The sequence below is a fragment of the Eupeodes corollae genome, chromosome 3 (assembly GCF_945859685.1).
Source record: "Eupeodes corollae chromosome 3, idEupCoro1.1, whole genome shotgun sequence".
Classification (NCBI taxonomy): domain Eukaryota; kingdom Metazoa; phylum Arthropoda; class Insecta; order Diptera; family Syrphidae; genus Eupeodes; species Eupeodes corollae.
In genome coordinates, this window is record NC_079149.1 from 62,140,027 (window position 1) to 62,159,596 (window position 19,570).

At 35.1% G+C, this 19,570-nt stretch overlaps 1 protein-coding gene and 1 long non-coding RNA gene across 2 annotated transcripts; one reads left to right on the top strand and one right to left on the bottom strand.

Annotated features, from left to right (window-relative positions):
- The first annotated feature begins 1,986 nt into the window (after positions 1 to 1,986).
- LOC129949956 (translocation protein SEC62) lies at positions 1,987 to 18,106 on the top strand. The gene is made up of 4 exons (XM_056061705.1): positions 1,987 to 2,147; positions 11,340 to 12,173; positions 12,231 to 12,484; positions 17,638 to 18,106. Exons 1-4 carry the CDS (start codon positions 2,112 to 2,114, stop codon positions 17,729 to 17,731), a joined length of 1,218 nt encoding a protein of 405 aa, XP_055917680.1. The 5' UTR covers positions 1,987 to 2,111; the 3' UTR covers positions 17,732 to 18,106.
- On the bottom strand, positions 3,353 to 4,333 carry LOC129949957 (uncharacterized). The gene is made up of 2 exons (XR_008782074.1): positions 3,745 to 4,333; positions 3,353 to 3,665 (listed from the first exon to the last, which is right to left on the bottom strand). It is a non-coding gene; the product is annotated as an uncharacterized LOC129949957 (long non-coding RNA).
- Positions 18,107 to 19,570: the final 1,464 nt, after the last annotated feature.

The window sequence follows — 19,570 nt, forward strand, 5'->3', positions numbered from 1 at the left end:
ACAGGCACACACAAGTCTCCACTTAATTTTAGAAGAAAATAAACATTAAACCAAAATATTAAACCAACAGAAGCAACATCAACAGCGTTGTTAGATTTAAATCCTTAATTTATTGCTTTTAGTTGCTGACAACCTTTTCATTTTGATATTTTGGCGCCATACTGCAAACATAAAAACTGAAAGAAATGGAAAAAAAGTAATTTAAGTCGTGAGTTCCCTTTGGGAAAATCTATATCTATCAAACTTAATTTAAGCTATTTACCAAATGTAAATATTACATTGACTAATCCTAGGTCAGCAATAATTTAACGTCGGTCATATTTAAACACTTATACGCAGCTCGAGTTATAACTAAGTTCACGTTTTATCCACTACCTTCAGCTAAAATCGAGCCAAAGAGGAACGTTGAGTAGACAAATTTAGCTCGAGCTGCGCCTCATTCTTCAATAGAAGCAAACTTCAAAGCACCCAGTAAACATAAAAACACGCTTACTACGTCCTGTTTGAATCAAGGCTTACATGTCTCCAGTTGCGCACTCTAAGTTCGGTGACTTTACTTTCCGTGCCACCTGAACTTCGACCTTTCTCTAAAAATAAATAAATTGGGTGGCGCAACAGTCCGTTTGATAACTACGGCCTAGTGACTGACAACTCTCAACCATTCCTGTGTGCGAGTATTGTTGTCAGGGATGGACCTTTCTCTACTGCACTGTAAATTTGTTAATATAAATACAAATGTTCAATATTTTTGGGCAGAACTCTATTTACTATTAATGGTGCTGGAACTGTTACTGGTTTAATCTGTTTCGTGCATAATGTTGACTGTACAAAAAACACCATGAGTTGTGTTCTGATTAATTAAAAAAAAGGCTATCTCCAACTTCAAATTTATCTGGCATATTACGCATTTTTCTTTTTTAGTTCAGAGCAGAGCCTGAACTGTGAAACAAAAAATTGTGTTTCTTTTTGACCTCTGAACGTCCAGAGCTTGAAATTTGTGTTTCTTTCTTTGTTCTGATCGCGTTTAGAGCGTGTTTTATGAGCTCAGAATAAAGTTAAAAAATAATAAGTGCAGAAAGTAAGTTTTTATAAAAAATAACGAATAAAATATATTTTTGTAAGTCTAGGTTTAATTTCAGGAGGCTTGAAATGGAGAAAAAATATGACTGTTCATTTTATTTCTTTAGTAAAAAAAACCGAATGCTTGTTTGATTTTAAATAGTTTTTTTCATTTTAATTTAAGCTTGGAATCTTAATTCTGAAGAAAATGACAAATAAATTGAAATGTTAAATAGTGACAGCTTAAGTGTTCAGGTGTGTTTCAAAAACAATTCCGAACGCTCAGATCACGCTTTGTTCAGAGGATCTTCAGACCATTCTCGATATGCTCGGAGTCTGTTCAGAAAAAAACCTAATACAGACTTTTTGGTAGAGATTCAAAAAGTAAAGATACAAAATTTTAACCTTTTTGCAAAATTTATGAAAATATTTGCCTTCAAGAACAGACTTTCGGTAACTCTTATTGAAAACATCATTGCAGCAAAAATAAACGGTTATTAAAAATTAAGCCTATTTTTGTTTTTGAACAAAATGGATATTCTTCCGACGAGATCAATTTCCACTCTGCAGACAATTATATTGTTACATTCACAAATGATTTACAAATGACAGTTAATTTCTTCGGAGATTATTTTGCCTAGTTTAATAGGTTTGACCATGTTCCGTATATGTCCCCAATTCCAAGGCCAACGGTAAGGTGAGCTGTCAAAATATTTGTGTATGACTGCCAAGGCTGACCCATGCTTAAACCAGTTTTATATAATTTAGTCATACTGTCGCGCGTTCATTGTGTCGAGCTTAATTAGTTTTGTACCGTTTGGCGAAAGAATGAGAAAGCCTTATACTCTTTTCTCGTTTTTAATTCCATTGACAGTTCAACATGCAATGAAATGAAATGACGACATTCAACTGTACTCTCTCTTGATTTGTATTCTCTGATTCAAACCATCTGGTATTCATTTTGCCACCTCGATTTCTATTCCGCAGAAAAAAAAACAAAATCAAGCTGTAACTTTTTAATTTCCTCTGTTTTATTTAACTTTGGTGAAAAAATGTCCGAGAAAAAGAAATCAAGACGTCGCAAGGATGTAAGTTAACCCATAAATTTTATTTAAATAGTGAATTTAGTAGTTACGAAATAAATATTAAGACAAAATCTCAAAATTAAATTGATTGTGTCTACATTGTGTAAAGTTCATAGTTTGTTAATTGATGCATTCGATTGTTGAAGAACACAGAAGAATGTAAATTCGATGTTTTGGTTTTGAACTCTGTAGGTAACAAAATAGTTCTTGTGGCAATTATTTTGTGTGGATTTATTTTACAACAGTGTATTAATTCTTATCAAATTTGCTAGGAGATAAGTTGATAAGGCAGCTTGACACCTCATCTGCCATGTCACAAAAGATCAGATAAATACGACGCAGAATGTTTGGTCTCTTTATGTTTTCGAGCGAGACAAATTTTCCTCAATAAAACAAAACGTGAAGAATGGAAACCATTTTTCTACCTGCCTTTCTCTACAAAAGATTGTGGAAAGAAATGAGCAATTCAAAAGATCCCAGCAATTTTCTAAACTCGGAATCCGGATTCTTTGGGTTTTTCTGAGAAATACGAGTTTATTTTTGGTTGAAGCAAAATATTTTAGATCGCATTTTCCTAAACAACCGAAAAGTATCGTGATTTGAATTAAAAGGGGTCACTAGACCAGTTCTAAAACTTATAACTCGGCAATATCAAGTTTCTCTTTGAAATTTCTCAATTTACAATATGCTTGTTTATTTGTAATGCAGATACAATTTGTGAAATCTACGAAAACTGATTGATGTTGTATGACTTCTGTATCTGATAAATCAATCCATAAAAATTACAATCGTAATATTATTTGTTGAATGTGATTAAACTCTCAAGATTTTTGGCTGCTATTTATATAAACTACTAAGGTCATGCTTAACAACCGTGGCTCAATATTTAAACAGTTGTTGAGCAATTTCAATTAATCGAATTCTTGAATTTTATTGTTATAGGTATAAGTTTGTAAGTCACCCTTATTTTGAGATTCGTTTTCGATCGAAAGTTATTCGAATTCGAGAAGATTTTATTTTGAGATTCGATCGATTCGAAAGTTTGCTGATTCAATCGAAAGTTCATTTAAAAAAAAAACTAAGTAAATTTTGACTTTCGAGTGATTCGAATCAAATGTCATTTTTGTGTCGTTCAGATATTTTCTGGTGAATAGCTGAAGAAAGATGTAAGTTTAAACAATTTTTATACGATAATTAAACGAAATTAGTTATATTGACGAGTTTTTTTTTGTTATTTCATAAAGGGCACAGTCACACAGTCAAATTGGACAAATAGGGAATAAAAAGAAATCCTGATAAGGTTGATGGAGGAGAATCCGCAGGTAGCGAAAGGTTTTTCTGTAAACCGTATAGATGTTGACCGGTTTTGAAGAGATGCTGCCGTGAAGCTCAATAGCCATGGGCCTCCATCTAAAGACGGTGCTACGGTATGGACAAAGAAGTTCCCCCTGTATCTCGATGGAAAGCTCATCCAAGACATATTTAAATGCCAGTTTATTGAGGCGAAAGTTCCTTACAAATCTACAAAACAAAATCAATTTAGTCACCAGGATTTATTTTTGCAATAGAATAATTTAACATCAATTTTATAGGTACTTACTTTAAATCGTCAAACGCAAACGAATTTGGTGCATCCATAATCCTTCTTCTAAGAACATGTTCTCGTTCTTCGCCATTAGAATTTAGAAACAAAACTATTGCTATTGTTTCCTTTCTCCAAAATAAGAAAATCTACATCGATTTGAAGTTTATAAACTTTGATTGTTTTCATTTCAATTGAAAGTGTGACCATGTGTGACGAATATACATAACATATTAAACGATATAAACACAACATGAAAATTCAAACCAAAATGGTTACGTTAGTTGAAAAAATGTTTAATTTCATGTCTTGGATGTTTTTCTTTATCACTTTATTAACTTTACTTTATTTTTCAATCCAGAAACTGTTAATCTGTGACAAACTCTGAATTAAAAATAAGAATTTTCGAAAATAAAAATTTAGTGTGGTCACACTAAATCAAATCAAAATGTCAAATCATTTAGAACAGCTGATCTCCAAACTACTGTTCATTTCGGTTCATTTTCTGCAATGAATATTTTTCATTCGAATCTCAAAATAAACCAAATTTATTCGAACGAATAAATCTAGTCACTCGAATAAACGTTTCGTTCGAATCTCAAAATAAGCATGATCTTGTTACAAATTAATTACATAGGTATACAGTTCCGCACTTAAATATAAGCCCACAACGATTTCTCAACTTAAATTATTTTTTTAAGTCTTTACAAATGTATTATGTTGTTTGATTGGTGCTTCCATTTGCTATCAATAAATAAATAAATAAATATTTGAATGGATTTAAGATAAAAAGTAATTAACAAAAACCTTCTTATTATTTCACACAACATTATTTTTATAGAAGTTAAAAACGAAAGATAGATTATTAGCTTAGACTTTCTATTTAAAAACAGCGCTCTATTTCGCATTGATTGTATCTTTTTGTTTTTTAATTTGTTTCCAATATTTAAACATTCTTCTTTTTACGCCTCTTTAAGTTCATAGTTATTGGTAATCGTATCCTTTTTCACGTGTTTTTCCAATTCTTGCCATAAACGTTAGATTGGATTAAGCTCCCTATATTGTCGTGGGTGTGATAGCCTGTGTGTAATATTATGCGAACCAATTACATATGTTGTGAGCCGTAATGTTGCGGTTGTTTTGGTACCAGAATTTGAACGATGATGACCTTGAGCGTATAGACTATATAAGTTGATAACTACACAAGACATTAATACGAGAAAAAAGAGCAGATGAGAAAGAACAAATGACAACAGCACGCAGTAGCTTTCGAAATGATCCCCCAACTGTCTACTAACCACGCTCACTGATCCTTAATATTAGTGGTCGATAGGAACTGATGCTTTATGAGTGACTAGGCCGTTGCCATAACTCGATAGTTGTAATAGGCTCTGTGAATCAATTCTCTTCCTTTCACGAGATGTATTTTTTCCCAAATGCATGCCCAACTTAAGCAGCAAATTGCACTGATGTAATCTTTAAATTAGTTATTATATTATGGGACAGTCCTATTGTGTTCACGAGCATTAAAGTACAAAAAATAAGATTAAAGAGCAAGATTGTTTTTAAATAACTGTAACTAGATTTTTCCTTTCTTAGGGGAAATGTTTTACATAATAATCTAGGAATTCTAATAATCTTTTTCCAGGAAATATGTTGTATTGTGTAAATTAAAATGTAATTAAAACTACTGAGCAAAATCACAAGTTTTTAAATACTTAAAATTGGGTTTGTATATCCAGATGTACCAACATTTAAGTGCAGCACTGTATGTATAAATAATTAAAAATAGCTAAACGACGGATAAAATATAAGCTCACAATTATGCAAATGTCTTTAAATGGGAAAATTAGAAAATTGGTTTATTGTTATGACCTCTCGATAGAAAATACAAACAAAAGTTCAGGATTCGTAAAAAATCCGATTACCATGAAATTCATAATGGGACGGAATAATTTATATATTATAAAATTAGGGTTTAGGTAAGGAATGGACTTTCAAAGCTTATAATGATTTTATATTTTTTCAATGGTGATGCTTTTTGTCAATGGAGATTATAAAAATAAAGACCTTCTTAAAAAACTGTAGTACTTGTGACATGATGCTTACCCTGAGGCTCCACAATAGTAAAATCCAATCCAACTCCTCTTCCGCTATCCAGTGTTTTTTTTTCTTGACTGGGCATATTATGTCTTGCCATGACCGTACTCGACGACAATTTAAACGAAATGAAGCTTTAATTTCAAAAAGACTGCGGAAAATGGACGCTCACCACTACATACAACACAAACGTCAAATTTCATGACAGGATTTTGATCCGCTCGAAAAATCCAAACTGCGATGACCGAATCATGGACTGGATGTTTGATTGTTGGTCTCTATTGAATTATCTGATGACAGGCCGATAGTTCTGTCATCGGAAATGTTCAATGAAGACCCCAAGTTAATCCCTGCTTATATCATCTAGAGTTATGTTTGCACGGTTACTTTTCTTGTCATGAAAAGTGCTTTCTCAAATTAGACACTCGGATTTTGGCTTAAAACTGTAGATACCCCCCCCCCCAATCCCTAACAACTGTACTCGCATACAAGAATAGTTGAGGACAGGAAAAGAAAGGAACGTATAAGCACGACTAAAGCCAGGATTTAAGGATTTATTGAAAAACCTTTAATTTAATTCCTTTATATTTTTAAATAATTTATTTTAGAGTACATTTTTGGTGCGAATTCCGAATCCAAGCCTCGATTTCAATTATATGTGTTCAAACTCAGAAATAACCGTTGTAAACATTATTTTTCTAATTTTGTTTCTACATATACATATATTCCAAAAACTTGATATTATAACGTTAATACTATTTATCATATCATTATAATATCAAATATTACTTGTATACCCTTTTTCTTTTAAGAACCGTTTTAGCATAATCTCTTCAGTATTTTTTAAAGATTAATTAATGTAAGGCAGGTGAAGACCTACATCTTATGATGTTTTTTTCAAAAATAAGTATTATGCTTAACATTTTTCATCAAGAATTTTATTGAAAAAAAAAACTGTTTCATGAATTTACATGCCCTTAAAAACCCAAATGTACACTTTTTCCAAGTATAAAAGTTGTATCTCAAAATCCCGATTTGATAGATCGATTGTGAAGTCGGGTTCGAATTAAAGACATTATATAAAACTTAAAAAAAGTATAATTTGATTGCCACCTTCAATATCTTGTTGACTTGTGTTATGGATTTATTTGAAAAGTAAAGAATAGTACAGCTTTTCTTTTAAATTTGAGCTATTCGAAAAATAGATTACATACATTTGTTATACACTAAACTTTGTTAAAGTAAATAAGAATTTCGAAATAAAGAAAGTAAGCTGAAATTTGCTGTTATACAATGTTTGATTTTCTAAAAAAATTTCTGCGTCATAAATCATGGAACGAGAAATATTGCGAAACACGTTTTATCTGAATAACTTCTGTTTGGCGGTAAATATCTTGCGACGTGTGTACCAGATTTTATAAGAGTACACAATGTTTTGTATACCAAAAAGAAGATGGAAACGAATTTCTAGCTTACTATCTCTTATTCCGAGGTTGATCTCTTTCTTCAACTTATTTTACTGGAATACATCTACAAACACAACTTTAGAAAATGGGGTATTATTTATTTATGATATGAACACGTTAAATGAAAAGCAAATAACACAAAATTAAACGATCGTAAATAGTTTCTTTCTTTGGCATAACTCATATTTTTGTTCTTTTTTAAAGTTTAATATGTGTAAATATATGAAATTAAATTTAAAGTGTATTGTTTTTAACAAAATTTGCAAAGTGTGTACGTATCACGTTATATTTAAAGTGTCTTATCTATAAATTATTCGTCTTCCTGTGATTTTATTTAAAATTCAAAAGAACCTCACAATTTACTCTTTGGCAATGTATACCCTACTATTAGCCAAATATTATTGGACTTCAACTTTTTGGTTAAATTTCTTTGTATTTGGGTATGTTGTTAGGGTCAATCAGGGTATTACTTTTTTTCAAATAAAGGGTGTCCCAAAATTAACGCAAGATTTGAATTAAATAGAAAACGCCGTTTTTAGTCTTTGTTGAAATAGACTTGTGATTTCAAATAACCCCATAAAAAGAAGTCTAATGGTGTTAAATCACACGATCTAGGAGGCCAATTTTGATCACCGAAACGAGAGAGTACACGACCTGGAAGTGTCTCATGCAGTAATTGAATTGTTGTCCATGAATTTTTCAATTATACTCTTCACAGTTGACGAAGTTAAAACACTATTCCGACCATATTTTGTATGAAATTTTCGAACTGCAGCCGCCAAGCTTTCACTATTTTTGAAATATTCTTTAATAATGAAGACACGTTGTTCTATCGTGTAACGCTCCATTTTTAATAACCCTATACTGTTAACTGTCAAATTGCTGTTTTTTCAGGGTTGCCAACACTTCACTGCACAAATGGCGGCAAATTCAAATCTTGCGTTAATTTTGGGACACCCTTTATATGCCAGCAGAATTTTGAGCTTAAAACTACGAGTAGTTTTCTTTGTTTGCGGCTTATATCTAAAAAGTCCTAGGATACCAACAACTGTACCATTCTTAAGTCACACCTATGGTTCAATTTAAATGAAGGCTCAAATTGTTAAAAAATGAATGTTCTTTACAAAAGGTAGAAATAATTTTTGTGCAACATGTTATTTGAAAGTTATAAGACTTACAAATATTTGTTTGTTTAAGCTGCAAAGTTCTTACCTACATATATAGTGTTGTGTTCACAAAAATAGTAGTGTTCTCATAATATAACCATTAATTTCAAATTACTCTACACCCCAAATTAAACTTATCTTAAGAAATGCAAATCGTGTATTTAGACAAAAATTATGGACCAATATAAGCTAATATGATATTTTAAACATGTTCACAAAAATAGCAGTACAAAAACAAACCGCATCTTCCGTGGTAATGCATATTTTTTATTAATTAAATCGTATGCCAATTTTATCATATTAATAATAGTTTGTGGAATAGTCATTAATTTTAATGGATGCTATGCATCTACCACAAATACAATGAACCAAAATTGACACATCTCTCGTGGTAGAGATTCACTTAGGTCATCTCGGCTATTGGTGAATCCAAAAAGAACTTTATTAATTCTTATCAAAAAGTGCAAGATTGAGTGTTTGAATAAATGCGTGACTAAAGTGCAAACAATTTAAAAAATATCTCTTCAATTCAATTCAACTCAACTACTTATTTTCCTCATAAAAGAAAACCTTTGTTTTGAACACAAATATGATTCTGCTAGACTCGGTTTTATTTTACAGGGTCCACGCCTCGGCGCCATAAATGAGAACCGGGATGATGAGTGTCTTATAGATGGTGATTTTAGATGCTCGAGAGAGGACTTTACTTCTCACTTGCCTTCTAAGTCCAAAAAAGCAGCGATTTGCAAGAGTTATTCTTCGTTTGATTTCAGCGCTGGTATCGTTGTCTGTATTTATAGCGGTGCCTAGGTAGACAAAGTCCTTAACTACCTCGAAGTTATAGCTGTCCATGATGACGTTTTGTCCAACACGTAGTTGTTCAGTGTCCTTTTTTGATGACAGCATATACTTGGTCTTGCTCTCATTGACCACTAAACCCATCTTCTTCGCTTCCGTCGCAATGCTCAAAAACGCTCCACTGACATCACGCTTTGATCTTCCAATTATGTCAATATCATCTGCGTATCCGAGTAATTGGATGGATCTTTGGAAGATTGTGCCTCTAGTGTTGACGGTTGAGTTTTGCACAATTCTTTCCAGAACGATGTTGAAGAAGTCGCATGACAGTGCATCGCCTTGTCTAAAACCTTTTTTGACATCAAATTGATCGGTGAGATCTTTTCCGACCTTGATAGAGCGGCTTGCATTCTCCATCGTCATTCTGCACAAACGGATAAGTTTGACAGGGATGCCAAAACTAGATATTGCTCTGTAGAGCTCTTCTGGTTATCGATTGGAAGCTCCTGGGTTTTTTCCAAGATCTGCCATAGTGTGAATATTTGGTCGATGGTGGACTTTCCTGGTCTGAAGCCACACTGATAAGGACCAATCAGGTTGTTGACAAATGGCTTCAGACGTTCACATAATACGGCAGAGAGGATCTTATACGCAATGTAAAGGAGACTGATGCCTCTGTAGTTGGCGCAGTTTAGAGGGTCTCCTTTTTTTATCGGGCAGTCTATGCTGAGATTCCACTCATCGGGCATGCTTTCTTCCGACCATATTTTGCAGATGAGTTGGTGCATGCTCCGTACCAAGTCATAGCCTGCTGCTTTGAATAGTTCGGCAGCGATGTCGTCAGCTCCAGCAGCTTTGTTTGACTTAAATTTAGATATAGCTATCTTCACTTCGTCAAGGTCTGGTAGGCGGAATTGTTGATCTGTGTCGCCTAGGTTGTGTGGTTCTATCTCCCTTACAGCGGAATTCGGTTCGTCATCGCCATTATATAATTTGGAGAAGTGGTCTTTCCATATTCTCAACATAGACTGCAGTTCTACTACGATGTTCCCCTGATCGTCTTTACAGGCTTCGGTTCGTGGCTGGTATCCTTGGGAATTTTTTTTTACCTTTTGGTAAAATTTACGAACCTCATTTCTGTTGTGACATCCCTCTATCTCTTCGATCGCGCGCTTCTCATGCTCTCTTTTTTTCCATCTTAGAAGCCGGTGTTCCTCTCTCCTCTTCTGCTCGTAGAGCTCGCGAGCAGCTCTAGTCCTTTTGTGCAGCGCCGTTTTGTATGCCTGTTGTTTCGCTGCGTGCGCTTGCCGTCATTCGTCGTCAAACCAGGGGTTTCGCTGTGGTGGCCATGTGAAACCTAGCACTTCAAAGGCGGCATCTCTGATGGCTGCAAGGCAATGTTGCCACTGGTTTTCAATGCTTAATGCAGGCAGCGATTGTAGCCGTCGAATCTTCTCACAATACTTCCTTGTTTTGGCTTGGATCGGGATATCCGTATCCTTATCTTGGCTACAACGAGGTAGTGGTCCAAATCAATGTTGGCCGCTCGGAATGGTCCTGTATACTGGAGAAGTGTCGTGCGTCGATCGACTGAATCCGTTGTCGGATTATGCCACCAAAGATGTCTTCTCTTTCTAGCTTGGCATTAAAATCTCTTAAGACAATTTTAATGTCATAACTAGGGCACTGCTCATATGTCTTGTCCAAGAGCTCGAAGAATATGTCTTTGGTGTCTTCATCTTTCTCCTCTGTTGGGGCATGCGCGCATATTATGCTTATGTTGGCGAATTTAGCCTTGATGCGGATTGTCGTGATGCGCTCGCTCACGCTGTTAAAACTCAAGACTTTTTGCCTGAGTCTAGTTCCAACAACAAATCCACACCCAAATAGACGCTATCTTTGTTCTCGGTAGAAGTCGCCGTAGAATACATCGCAGTCTTTTAGTTTGCGTTTGCCCGGTCCATCCCATCGCACTTATTAAATGGCGGTAACCATCGTTATTCTCTAAAAACCTTAAATTAAATTATTTGACTAATATCACATTCTGTTATATATAAATATTTATTTTATTTCAACATTTTAGGAATATATAGGACCTGGTGAACAAGAAACTGATCAACCAACTAAGCAAGAATATAAAATTGCTAAATGGATGCGCAGCAATGTAAAGACTAAAAAAACTAAATTTCTTAGTCACAATGTTGAGTATTTTACAGCAAATAAAGCTGTTGACGCGTTGATGAAATCAAAATTCGCGCTCGGCGATGACTCACTTTTTCCAACACGAGAACATGCAATTGCATTGCTCGATAATATGTTAGAGCACAAATTTTTCCACCGTGCAAAAAAAGTTCCAGTTTGCATTGAAGAGCTTCGATCGGGTAAAAGTTCAAAACCAAAGGATACGTCAAACAAAGACGTTAAGGAATCAAAGGAAGATGAAAAAACCAAGAACAAGAAGTCAGATGAGGGCTCTACCGTAGAAAAAGTAACTGACACTGAAAATGGAACCGTCGAAGGTGGAACACAATCTGACGATAATCAAGGAAAGGAAAAACGTAAGAGAAAAATTCGCCTCGATATGCATCCAGAACAGGTATTTGTGGATGGATCTGAAGCATATGTTTGGATATATGATCCAATTCCAATTCATTATTGGATATATGGCTTGATATTGTTGCTTGGAGCTATCGTGATATGCCTGTTTCCATTGTGGCCGCTTGTTTTGCGCAAAGGTGTTTATTATTTGAGTGTAGCCGCAGCAGGATTCCTCGTCTTCATTTTGGCATTAACAGTAATAAGGCTTGTCATATTTACCTTGGTGTGGGTAGTAACAGCTTCGAAATGGCATTTCTGGATTTTCCCTAATTTAACAGAAGATGTTGGCTTCTTTGCATCTTTCTGGCCACTTTATGAAGTAAAATTTAAAAACTGATTATTATAATTAATAACTTATATATATGTATATTTTTAGAGCAAATATGTTTCGGAGGAAACAAAGGCCAAAAATGATAAAAAAGCAAAGAAGAAGAAAAAGGAACGAGATAGCGACGATGGCGAGGACGCTGCTGGAGATGTTCCTCCACTGGAGCCTAAGATAATTGAACAAATTAAAGAAAACGATGCCGAAATGTTAATTAGACAAAGGAAAAACAACGGCAGTAGTGGTGCTGAAAACAGTGGAGGAGAAAGTAGTGATTGTCAACAAGAAGTTTCCAATTCCAAGGGGTAAGACAACAAAATTTGTTTGTTATGTTATAAATAAGGAAGCAACATGACAAACAACTTATGCTATTTGATTTTTTTAATATGCAGCAAGACATTTTACCTTGACGTTCAGTTTAAGTAGACTTGTGAGAACCAAAATGTTAATATAAGACTACAAAAAGATGGAATCGTGCTGATTCTCATTTTTCTTTATCATACGATGACGTTTTTTAGTGCTGTTTTTTAGATGACGGAAGTGCCTGCTTCAATTCGACAGATTAATTTGATATTTGAAGGATTTAGAACGTCGGCGATATTTTCAGCTAGGGACACTTAACAAAAATATGTCATATAATAAGAGATGTTCCAAGACTTGGGCATACCTCTCTAGGTTCATGAGTATAGTAGTGATTGCTAGTGAACAAAATTGTTCCTACTCTGACTGTAAAGAGTTTTATACATTCTTCTCTACTTAATGATGGGTTATACGCGATACGAATGGCTACGTATTGACGTTTTTGAAGAAAAGTTTCAGAGCTTTTCCAATTGCCGCAATTTTTGTCTTTGGAGATGTGCAAACTCCTTTTTCAACAGTTGGTGTAGTTTCGGTTCTTCGATGATAAGTGAGTAGCGAGTAGCATTTTTCAGTACCTTCAATTTCAAAATGTCCGGGTATACAAGCAAGTGCTTAAAATTTGGAGAGATGGACATTTATTTGTCACATTACATAATCCCTTAAGAATATCAAGGTTTTCTGTTAGAATCAAGGAACGTTTAGAATTTGAAGATCTATCGAAATAGCATTGAAAAGTGCAGCTAGTTGGGCAGTGTAGCTGTCTGTACATTCCGGAAGCTGGGCTTGGTAAATAGTAAAAAATTGCGCTTCTGGTTGGTATTCTGTTACCGCGTAGGTACATCAAAGGTCTTCCTTTCGCGAACCTTCGTTTGGAGAGACTATTAAGGAATATTGTCGGAAACTCGGGGCATATCTATAACGGAAATAATGTTGGGCATTATTAAGACCATGTTGTCCAGCGTAGATACCGAGGGTTTTTTTTTATTTTTGGCTGACGTTAAAAAGTAAAAAATAATGGGTTGTGTTAATAATGTCCTTATTCATGAGATAAAGTGGCCTTCTTCTTGCTGTCTCTTTAAATGATAATTAACCTTAGGGCTTCCAGATTTGTCCATTTAAGGAAACCTATTGCAGTTCTGATTCTCATTTTATCCAAATATATAATTTACCTAGATTAATCTATTCTAGGCGAAGGCTCTATAGTAGAATGTGTATTCCGTTTCCTATAAACTATACATAAATTATATAATATATAACTAGCTGACCCGACAAACGTTTTTTTGTCATATAAATAATTTCTAGAGAATATTTTGCTAGAAATGAATAACTTATTGTAAGTGTGTAAGGATGTGGTATATAAGTGAAAGAGGAAATATTAAAATAAAAAAACAGCAATTTTGTTTAATGTATTAAAATTAATTCTTTAAAATTGTATACATATAGCTTATTATGACAATACTACAAAAAACATCATCAATCCCTTAATGCAACAGAGGGTACAATATTTGTTGTGATCCCATCTTGCTTAAATCTAAGCCGTAGAGCGACATCGTTTGGCTTTGAGACTTATTGATAGTAATTACAAATGTCAATATAATTAGAAATTGAAGGCGTTCAAAAACTCAGTTGGATAATTTACATTTTCGGTAGCATCACAAACTGTATCAATAGATTTCTCCTGGTAACAAATGTTGTATCTTGAGATTCAATTCGTAGACATAAATATTTTTTGCTACTAAAATTGCTCTTTTTACCAGCCACTCATGATTTGTATATTGTCTCGATACATGGGAAAATATCTGGTCAATGAGAACATCTTGTGAATAAATAATCGTGCATAAATCAACCGGTAATTGTATGCATCCAGTTTCATCTGTAGTAACATTTTCGTCGCCTAGATCTAACAGTTGTTTTGAGAATGTTTCAGCGGATGGATCTTAAAGCATTTGAACACGCATACTTCCTTTCAGTTCTACTTTTTCAGCATTACTCCACCGTGGCGATGATTTTAAGCACGCGTTGATCTCATCAGCGTACGTTGAACGCGGAATAACGGGAAGTGTTTGTGTGCCATAGTATATTCATCCCGGATGATATTTTTACACTGTTTCAGCACTGGCCATGGATGATTGTTTTTTTATATTGCACGCCGCGTCTGTGTTATTTTCAATATTAAGTGGCACTTTAAATACTGAATGAGCTGGTCTGCCTCTATCCAATAAAGTTCAAGATGCAACAGCCAATGCGATACCATTATTTGATCGTATTTCAGCAAGAATTAGCGAAATATGGAATGTTTTGCCAATTCCACTTGGTGCATCCAAAAAAAAAAGAATCCACCTTGTTCTACCGAAACTGCGAGCATGAAGTGGTCAAAAATGGTTCTCTGTTCTTCATTAATTAGTGGGTTAGGTTAGGTTAGGTTATAGTGGCTGTCCAAGATGGAAACGGACACACTTAGGCCAGTTTAATTACCCATTGTGATACCACATGAATCTTGAGGCTTTCTCCTAATCTCAATGAAACCAACTTGAGTCCCTTACGAAACGTGAGAGGCTGATTATACCGATATGATTTAGATCGTTAAAGAAGAATTCCCCTGGGTAATTCTTGCGTTTTCGAGCCAGAGCAGGGCATGTGCAGAGAAGATGAAGAACTGTTTCTTCCTCTTCCTCGTCCAAACAGGGTCTGCGAAAGTCATTTCAGAATATGCCTAGTCTTGTGGCGTGCTTTCCTATTAGACAGTGTCCGGTTATGACACCTATTATCGATCTTATACATATGCGATCTGTTTTTTGTGACTTGACAAGTGGTGATGTTGTTCCACCTGGTGCCTGCTCTCCTCACAGCGTCTTGCATTAGCAACAGTTTACAAGTAGCGATTGGTATGCCAGTACTAGCCAAACGTGGTAGCATGGGCTGAGTTCATCGGCCTTACAGTTACCTGGATTGTCTTTATGGCCCGGCACCCAGCAAAGGTGAATATTAAACTGTTGCGCCATTAGAGATGATCGACAGTTATGGATTGTTATAGAGTTTGTAGAAACAGAGTCCAGAGATTTGATAGCGGCCTGGCTATCAGAGAAAATACGGATATCAGATGTTGATATCACGTTTTCTTTGAGCCAAGACAAGACTTCTTTTATCGCCTGGAACACGCTACAATGATTGGGAAGGTGGAATGAGAGACTTAATTTCAGTCGTTCAGAGTACACATCTCCACTAACCCCTTCTTTTGTTTTTGACCCATCTGTGTAAAAATGGATTGACTCCTGCAAGAATGTCCTGTCCTCCCAAAAAGATCTGGTAGGAATAGAAATCTCAAAGTTTCTGTCGAATTGTAGTTGGGGGATGGTGTAGTCTGTGTGCTTTGGAATTGATTCTAAGTACCGAAGAAGTACGGAGTGGCCAATGTTGTTGTTAGTCCACTGCGACGAAGCATTGAGGCGAATAGCAGAGCTTGCAGCTATTTGTTTGCTAAATATGTCAAGAGGTGTAAGGTAGAGCAAGGTGTCCAGTGCCGCAGACGGGGTCGTGCGAAGCGATCCGCTTATAAATTGGCAGGCTGAACGTTGGAATTTTAATTAGTGGGACATTGCGAGCAAATATCGGTACCATCTTACAATATTGATTTGTATTTCACGATTGAATTCAGAGTCTAATAGATCAGATGTATTTCGCAATACAATCAATGCTTCATTGTACATAGCGTCACTGAATACTATCGTAAGATCGTTGCACCGTGTACGATGTTGATGAAATTAAACTATAGCACTTAGAAATGTAAAAAAAGATAAAAATTATTCTCAGACCTACCAAATGTATATGCAGAATTTCTTTAAAATTAGTTGAGCCGTTTCGGAGGAGTATGGCAACTAACACTGTGACAGGAGTTTTTTATGTATTAGATATATTTTTTTGATCAAAACAAAAAAATTAAAACTATATTTATGCTTTTTCAATAAAAAGTTTAATTTTTGCGAAATTTTTGGACCAATCAAAGAACAATTTTTATTAATCAAATTTTCTGCTGAATCAGAAGATATTTAAAAAAATAATCTTCTATGGGGGGTGAATATGAAAGTCTTCAGAATTATAAAGCCAACCGTACCTGTTCAATTCGAGGTTTATGCTTAGGGTCTTTATAATTAAATGAGCTTAGAACACCCATTCAGCAATTTGCGGTTAATGTAGCTCCAAAATTTTGAAATAGAGCATTCCGTCTATGATTTCGTCTATGACAATTAAATTACCAATCCCTCGCATGTGACATACAGCCCAAACTATCAGCGTTCCTCCACCATACACATACGTACATAGTAAAAGTATCTTTGTAACTCAGTGGCCATTTTTGGGTCGCCTATTTTTTGACCATTACTGTTTAAGATCCTTGGGCGACTAGGGTTATTCTTAAATTCTATTCGATTTTGTCTTCGAATTATGTATGTGTTCAATTGTACTTTTTTGGAACATTAAACAATTCAAAGATTTACTTTTGAGTTTTTACCTTGGCATTATGGAAAATTACAAATCTAGTCAAAAGAAATGTTTTTTTCCTTTTCGACCTGTCAGGTTAGATTAGGTTGAGAGGCTCTCCTGGATAGAGTAGGACACACAGTTTTAGGTCCATTGTGATAGCACATGAATCTTGAGTCCTTTTGAGTGCAAACTACATAGTTAAAACTAATAGTGTTCCTAGGTAGTACTTTCGTTTTTGAGTTAGAGGAGGGCATGGACAGAGGAGGTGAAGAACTGTTTCTTCCTCATCCATACAGCTTCTGCAAAATTCATTTGAGAATACGCCTATCCTAGTTGAGTGCTTACTTATTTGGCAGTGTCAGGTTATGACACCGAATACTGTAAATATTATTTGTGGCCTGAAGGGTGGTGATGTTATCCCACCTGATGTTTTCTTTAAAGCGTCTTTTCTTAGAAAAAGCTTACACGTAGCGATTGGTTTGTATGGCAGCGTTAGCCAAACGTGGTTGAATGAGTAATAGAATTGTTTGACCCGTACTATACAACAAATTAAGTTAAAAATAAAATAAATAACTAAATAAAAAGAAATAATAATTGTGTAATAATATTTTTTTTTCAGCACACGAACATCATCCGAAGAAAGTGATGGCTCAGAAGTATCCGGAAAGGACTACGAAATCATTTATCCCGGAGACGTTCCGAGTGTCAACTAGATATAAATATGCTTTTTTTTACTGCGATATAATTATGTATATGAAATGCCAATCTCTATAATATCAAAACAAAACAAAAATAGAGATGGCAAATTTCTAACAATATAAACACATTAAATCGAATGCAAAAGATATGTAATTATGTATGTTCTATATATTACAGATTTTGCAAACAATTTTTCGCAGATCTATCATGAACAGCCGTGCATGTTTACACGCTGCATCTAAACAAACTAGCCGTGCAATTTGTTTACATTTATTGAGCATTTCTCATTTTTACATTTTCATTTTTATTTGTTGAAGCTTAAAATTCAATTATTATATTTTAAAATAAATATTCTACAACAGTGGATTGATGTCCCTAATTGTATTTAATTATGTGTATTTGATGGTGCAAACAAACAAAAATGTAAAATAGATGTATTTGTAGAGGTGTTAAACTTTTGAAGCAGCGAACACAACGTATTTTTACAACATGGCATCATTTCAAAGTGGAAAACATATAGATCCAGAAAATAAAGTTAAATCTAAAAATTGTAAAAGAAACCTCCATTTCCTTTCACTCGATATGATTAAGAGCTGAATATGATTAATTTGTTAACAGTATCAACTACGTCCTCTTTGAGAAAGAGGCAAAAAAACAGAGTTGATAAATTTTAAAGAAGAAACTTAAACATATTCAGCCCTATTACGAATTCCATCGTAATCAGAAACTTTTACGAATCCAGAAAAATCACGGAATCCGTCAGTAATGCAAATTTGTAAGAGATTTTCCACTACAATCGCATTTGGTAATAGTTTTTTCTGGATAGCTAAGAAGTTTCCGGCTACGATGGAATTCGTGATAGCGCGATTAAGTTTTGTAGCGGATATCCGTATCCGAGGCTTGTTGGTGCTTCGTAACTAAGGTATTTACTTACTTTTGACAATCCAAGTAAACGAAACAAGAACTACGAACTTCGAATCTGTACGTGAAATGTTAGGTCCCTTAACAGACCATGTGCTGCCGAACAATTAGCGGAAAGCCTAAACTGCGGCGAAGCAGATATTACCGCCATCCAAGGAGTGCGATGGGATGGACCGGGCAAATGCAAAAGGCTGCAATGTATACTACGGCGACTGCTTCCGAGAACAAAGACAGCGTCTATTTGGGTGTGGATTTGTTGTTGGAACTAGACTCAGGCAAAAGTCTCTGCCTACCCTACTCGACGAAGTGAAGATGACCATATCTAAACTAAAGTAAAAAAAAACTTCTGGATCTGACGGCATCGCTCCCGAACTATTCGAAGCAGCGGGCGATGACTTGGTAGGGAGCATGCACCAACTCGTCTGCAAAATATGGTCGGAAGAAAGCAAGCCCGATGAGTGGAATCTCAGCATAGTTTGCCCGATACATAAGAAAAGAGAACCTCTAAATTGAGCCAACTACAGAGGCATTAGTCCCTTTAATATTGCGTATAAGATACTGTCTGCCGTATTTTGTGAACGTCTGAAGCCGTTTGTCAACAACCTGATAGATAGTTATCAGTGTGGCTTCTGAACAGAAGAGTCCACTATCAACCAAATATTCACACTATGGCAAATCTTTGTGCAGAATGACGACGGAGAATACACGCTGCTCTATCAAGGTCTGAAAGGATCTCACCGATGCATTTGATGTCAAACAAGGTTTTAGACAAGGCGATGCACTGTCATGCGACTTCTTCAACATCGTTCTGGAAAGAATTGTGCAAAACTCAGCCGTCAACACTAGAGATGATATTGACATAATTGGAAGATCAAAGCGTGATGTCAGTGGAACGTTTTTGAACCTTGCGACGGAAGCGAAGAAGGTGGGTT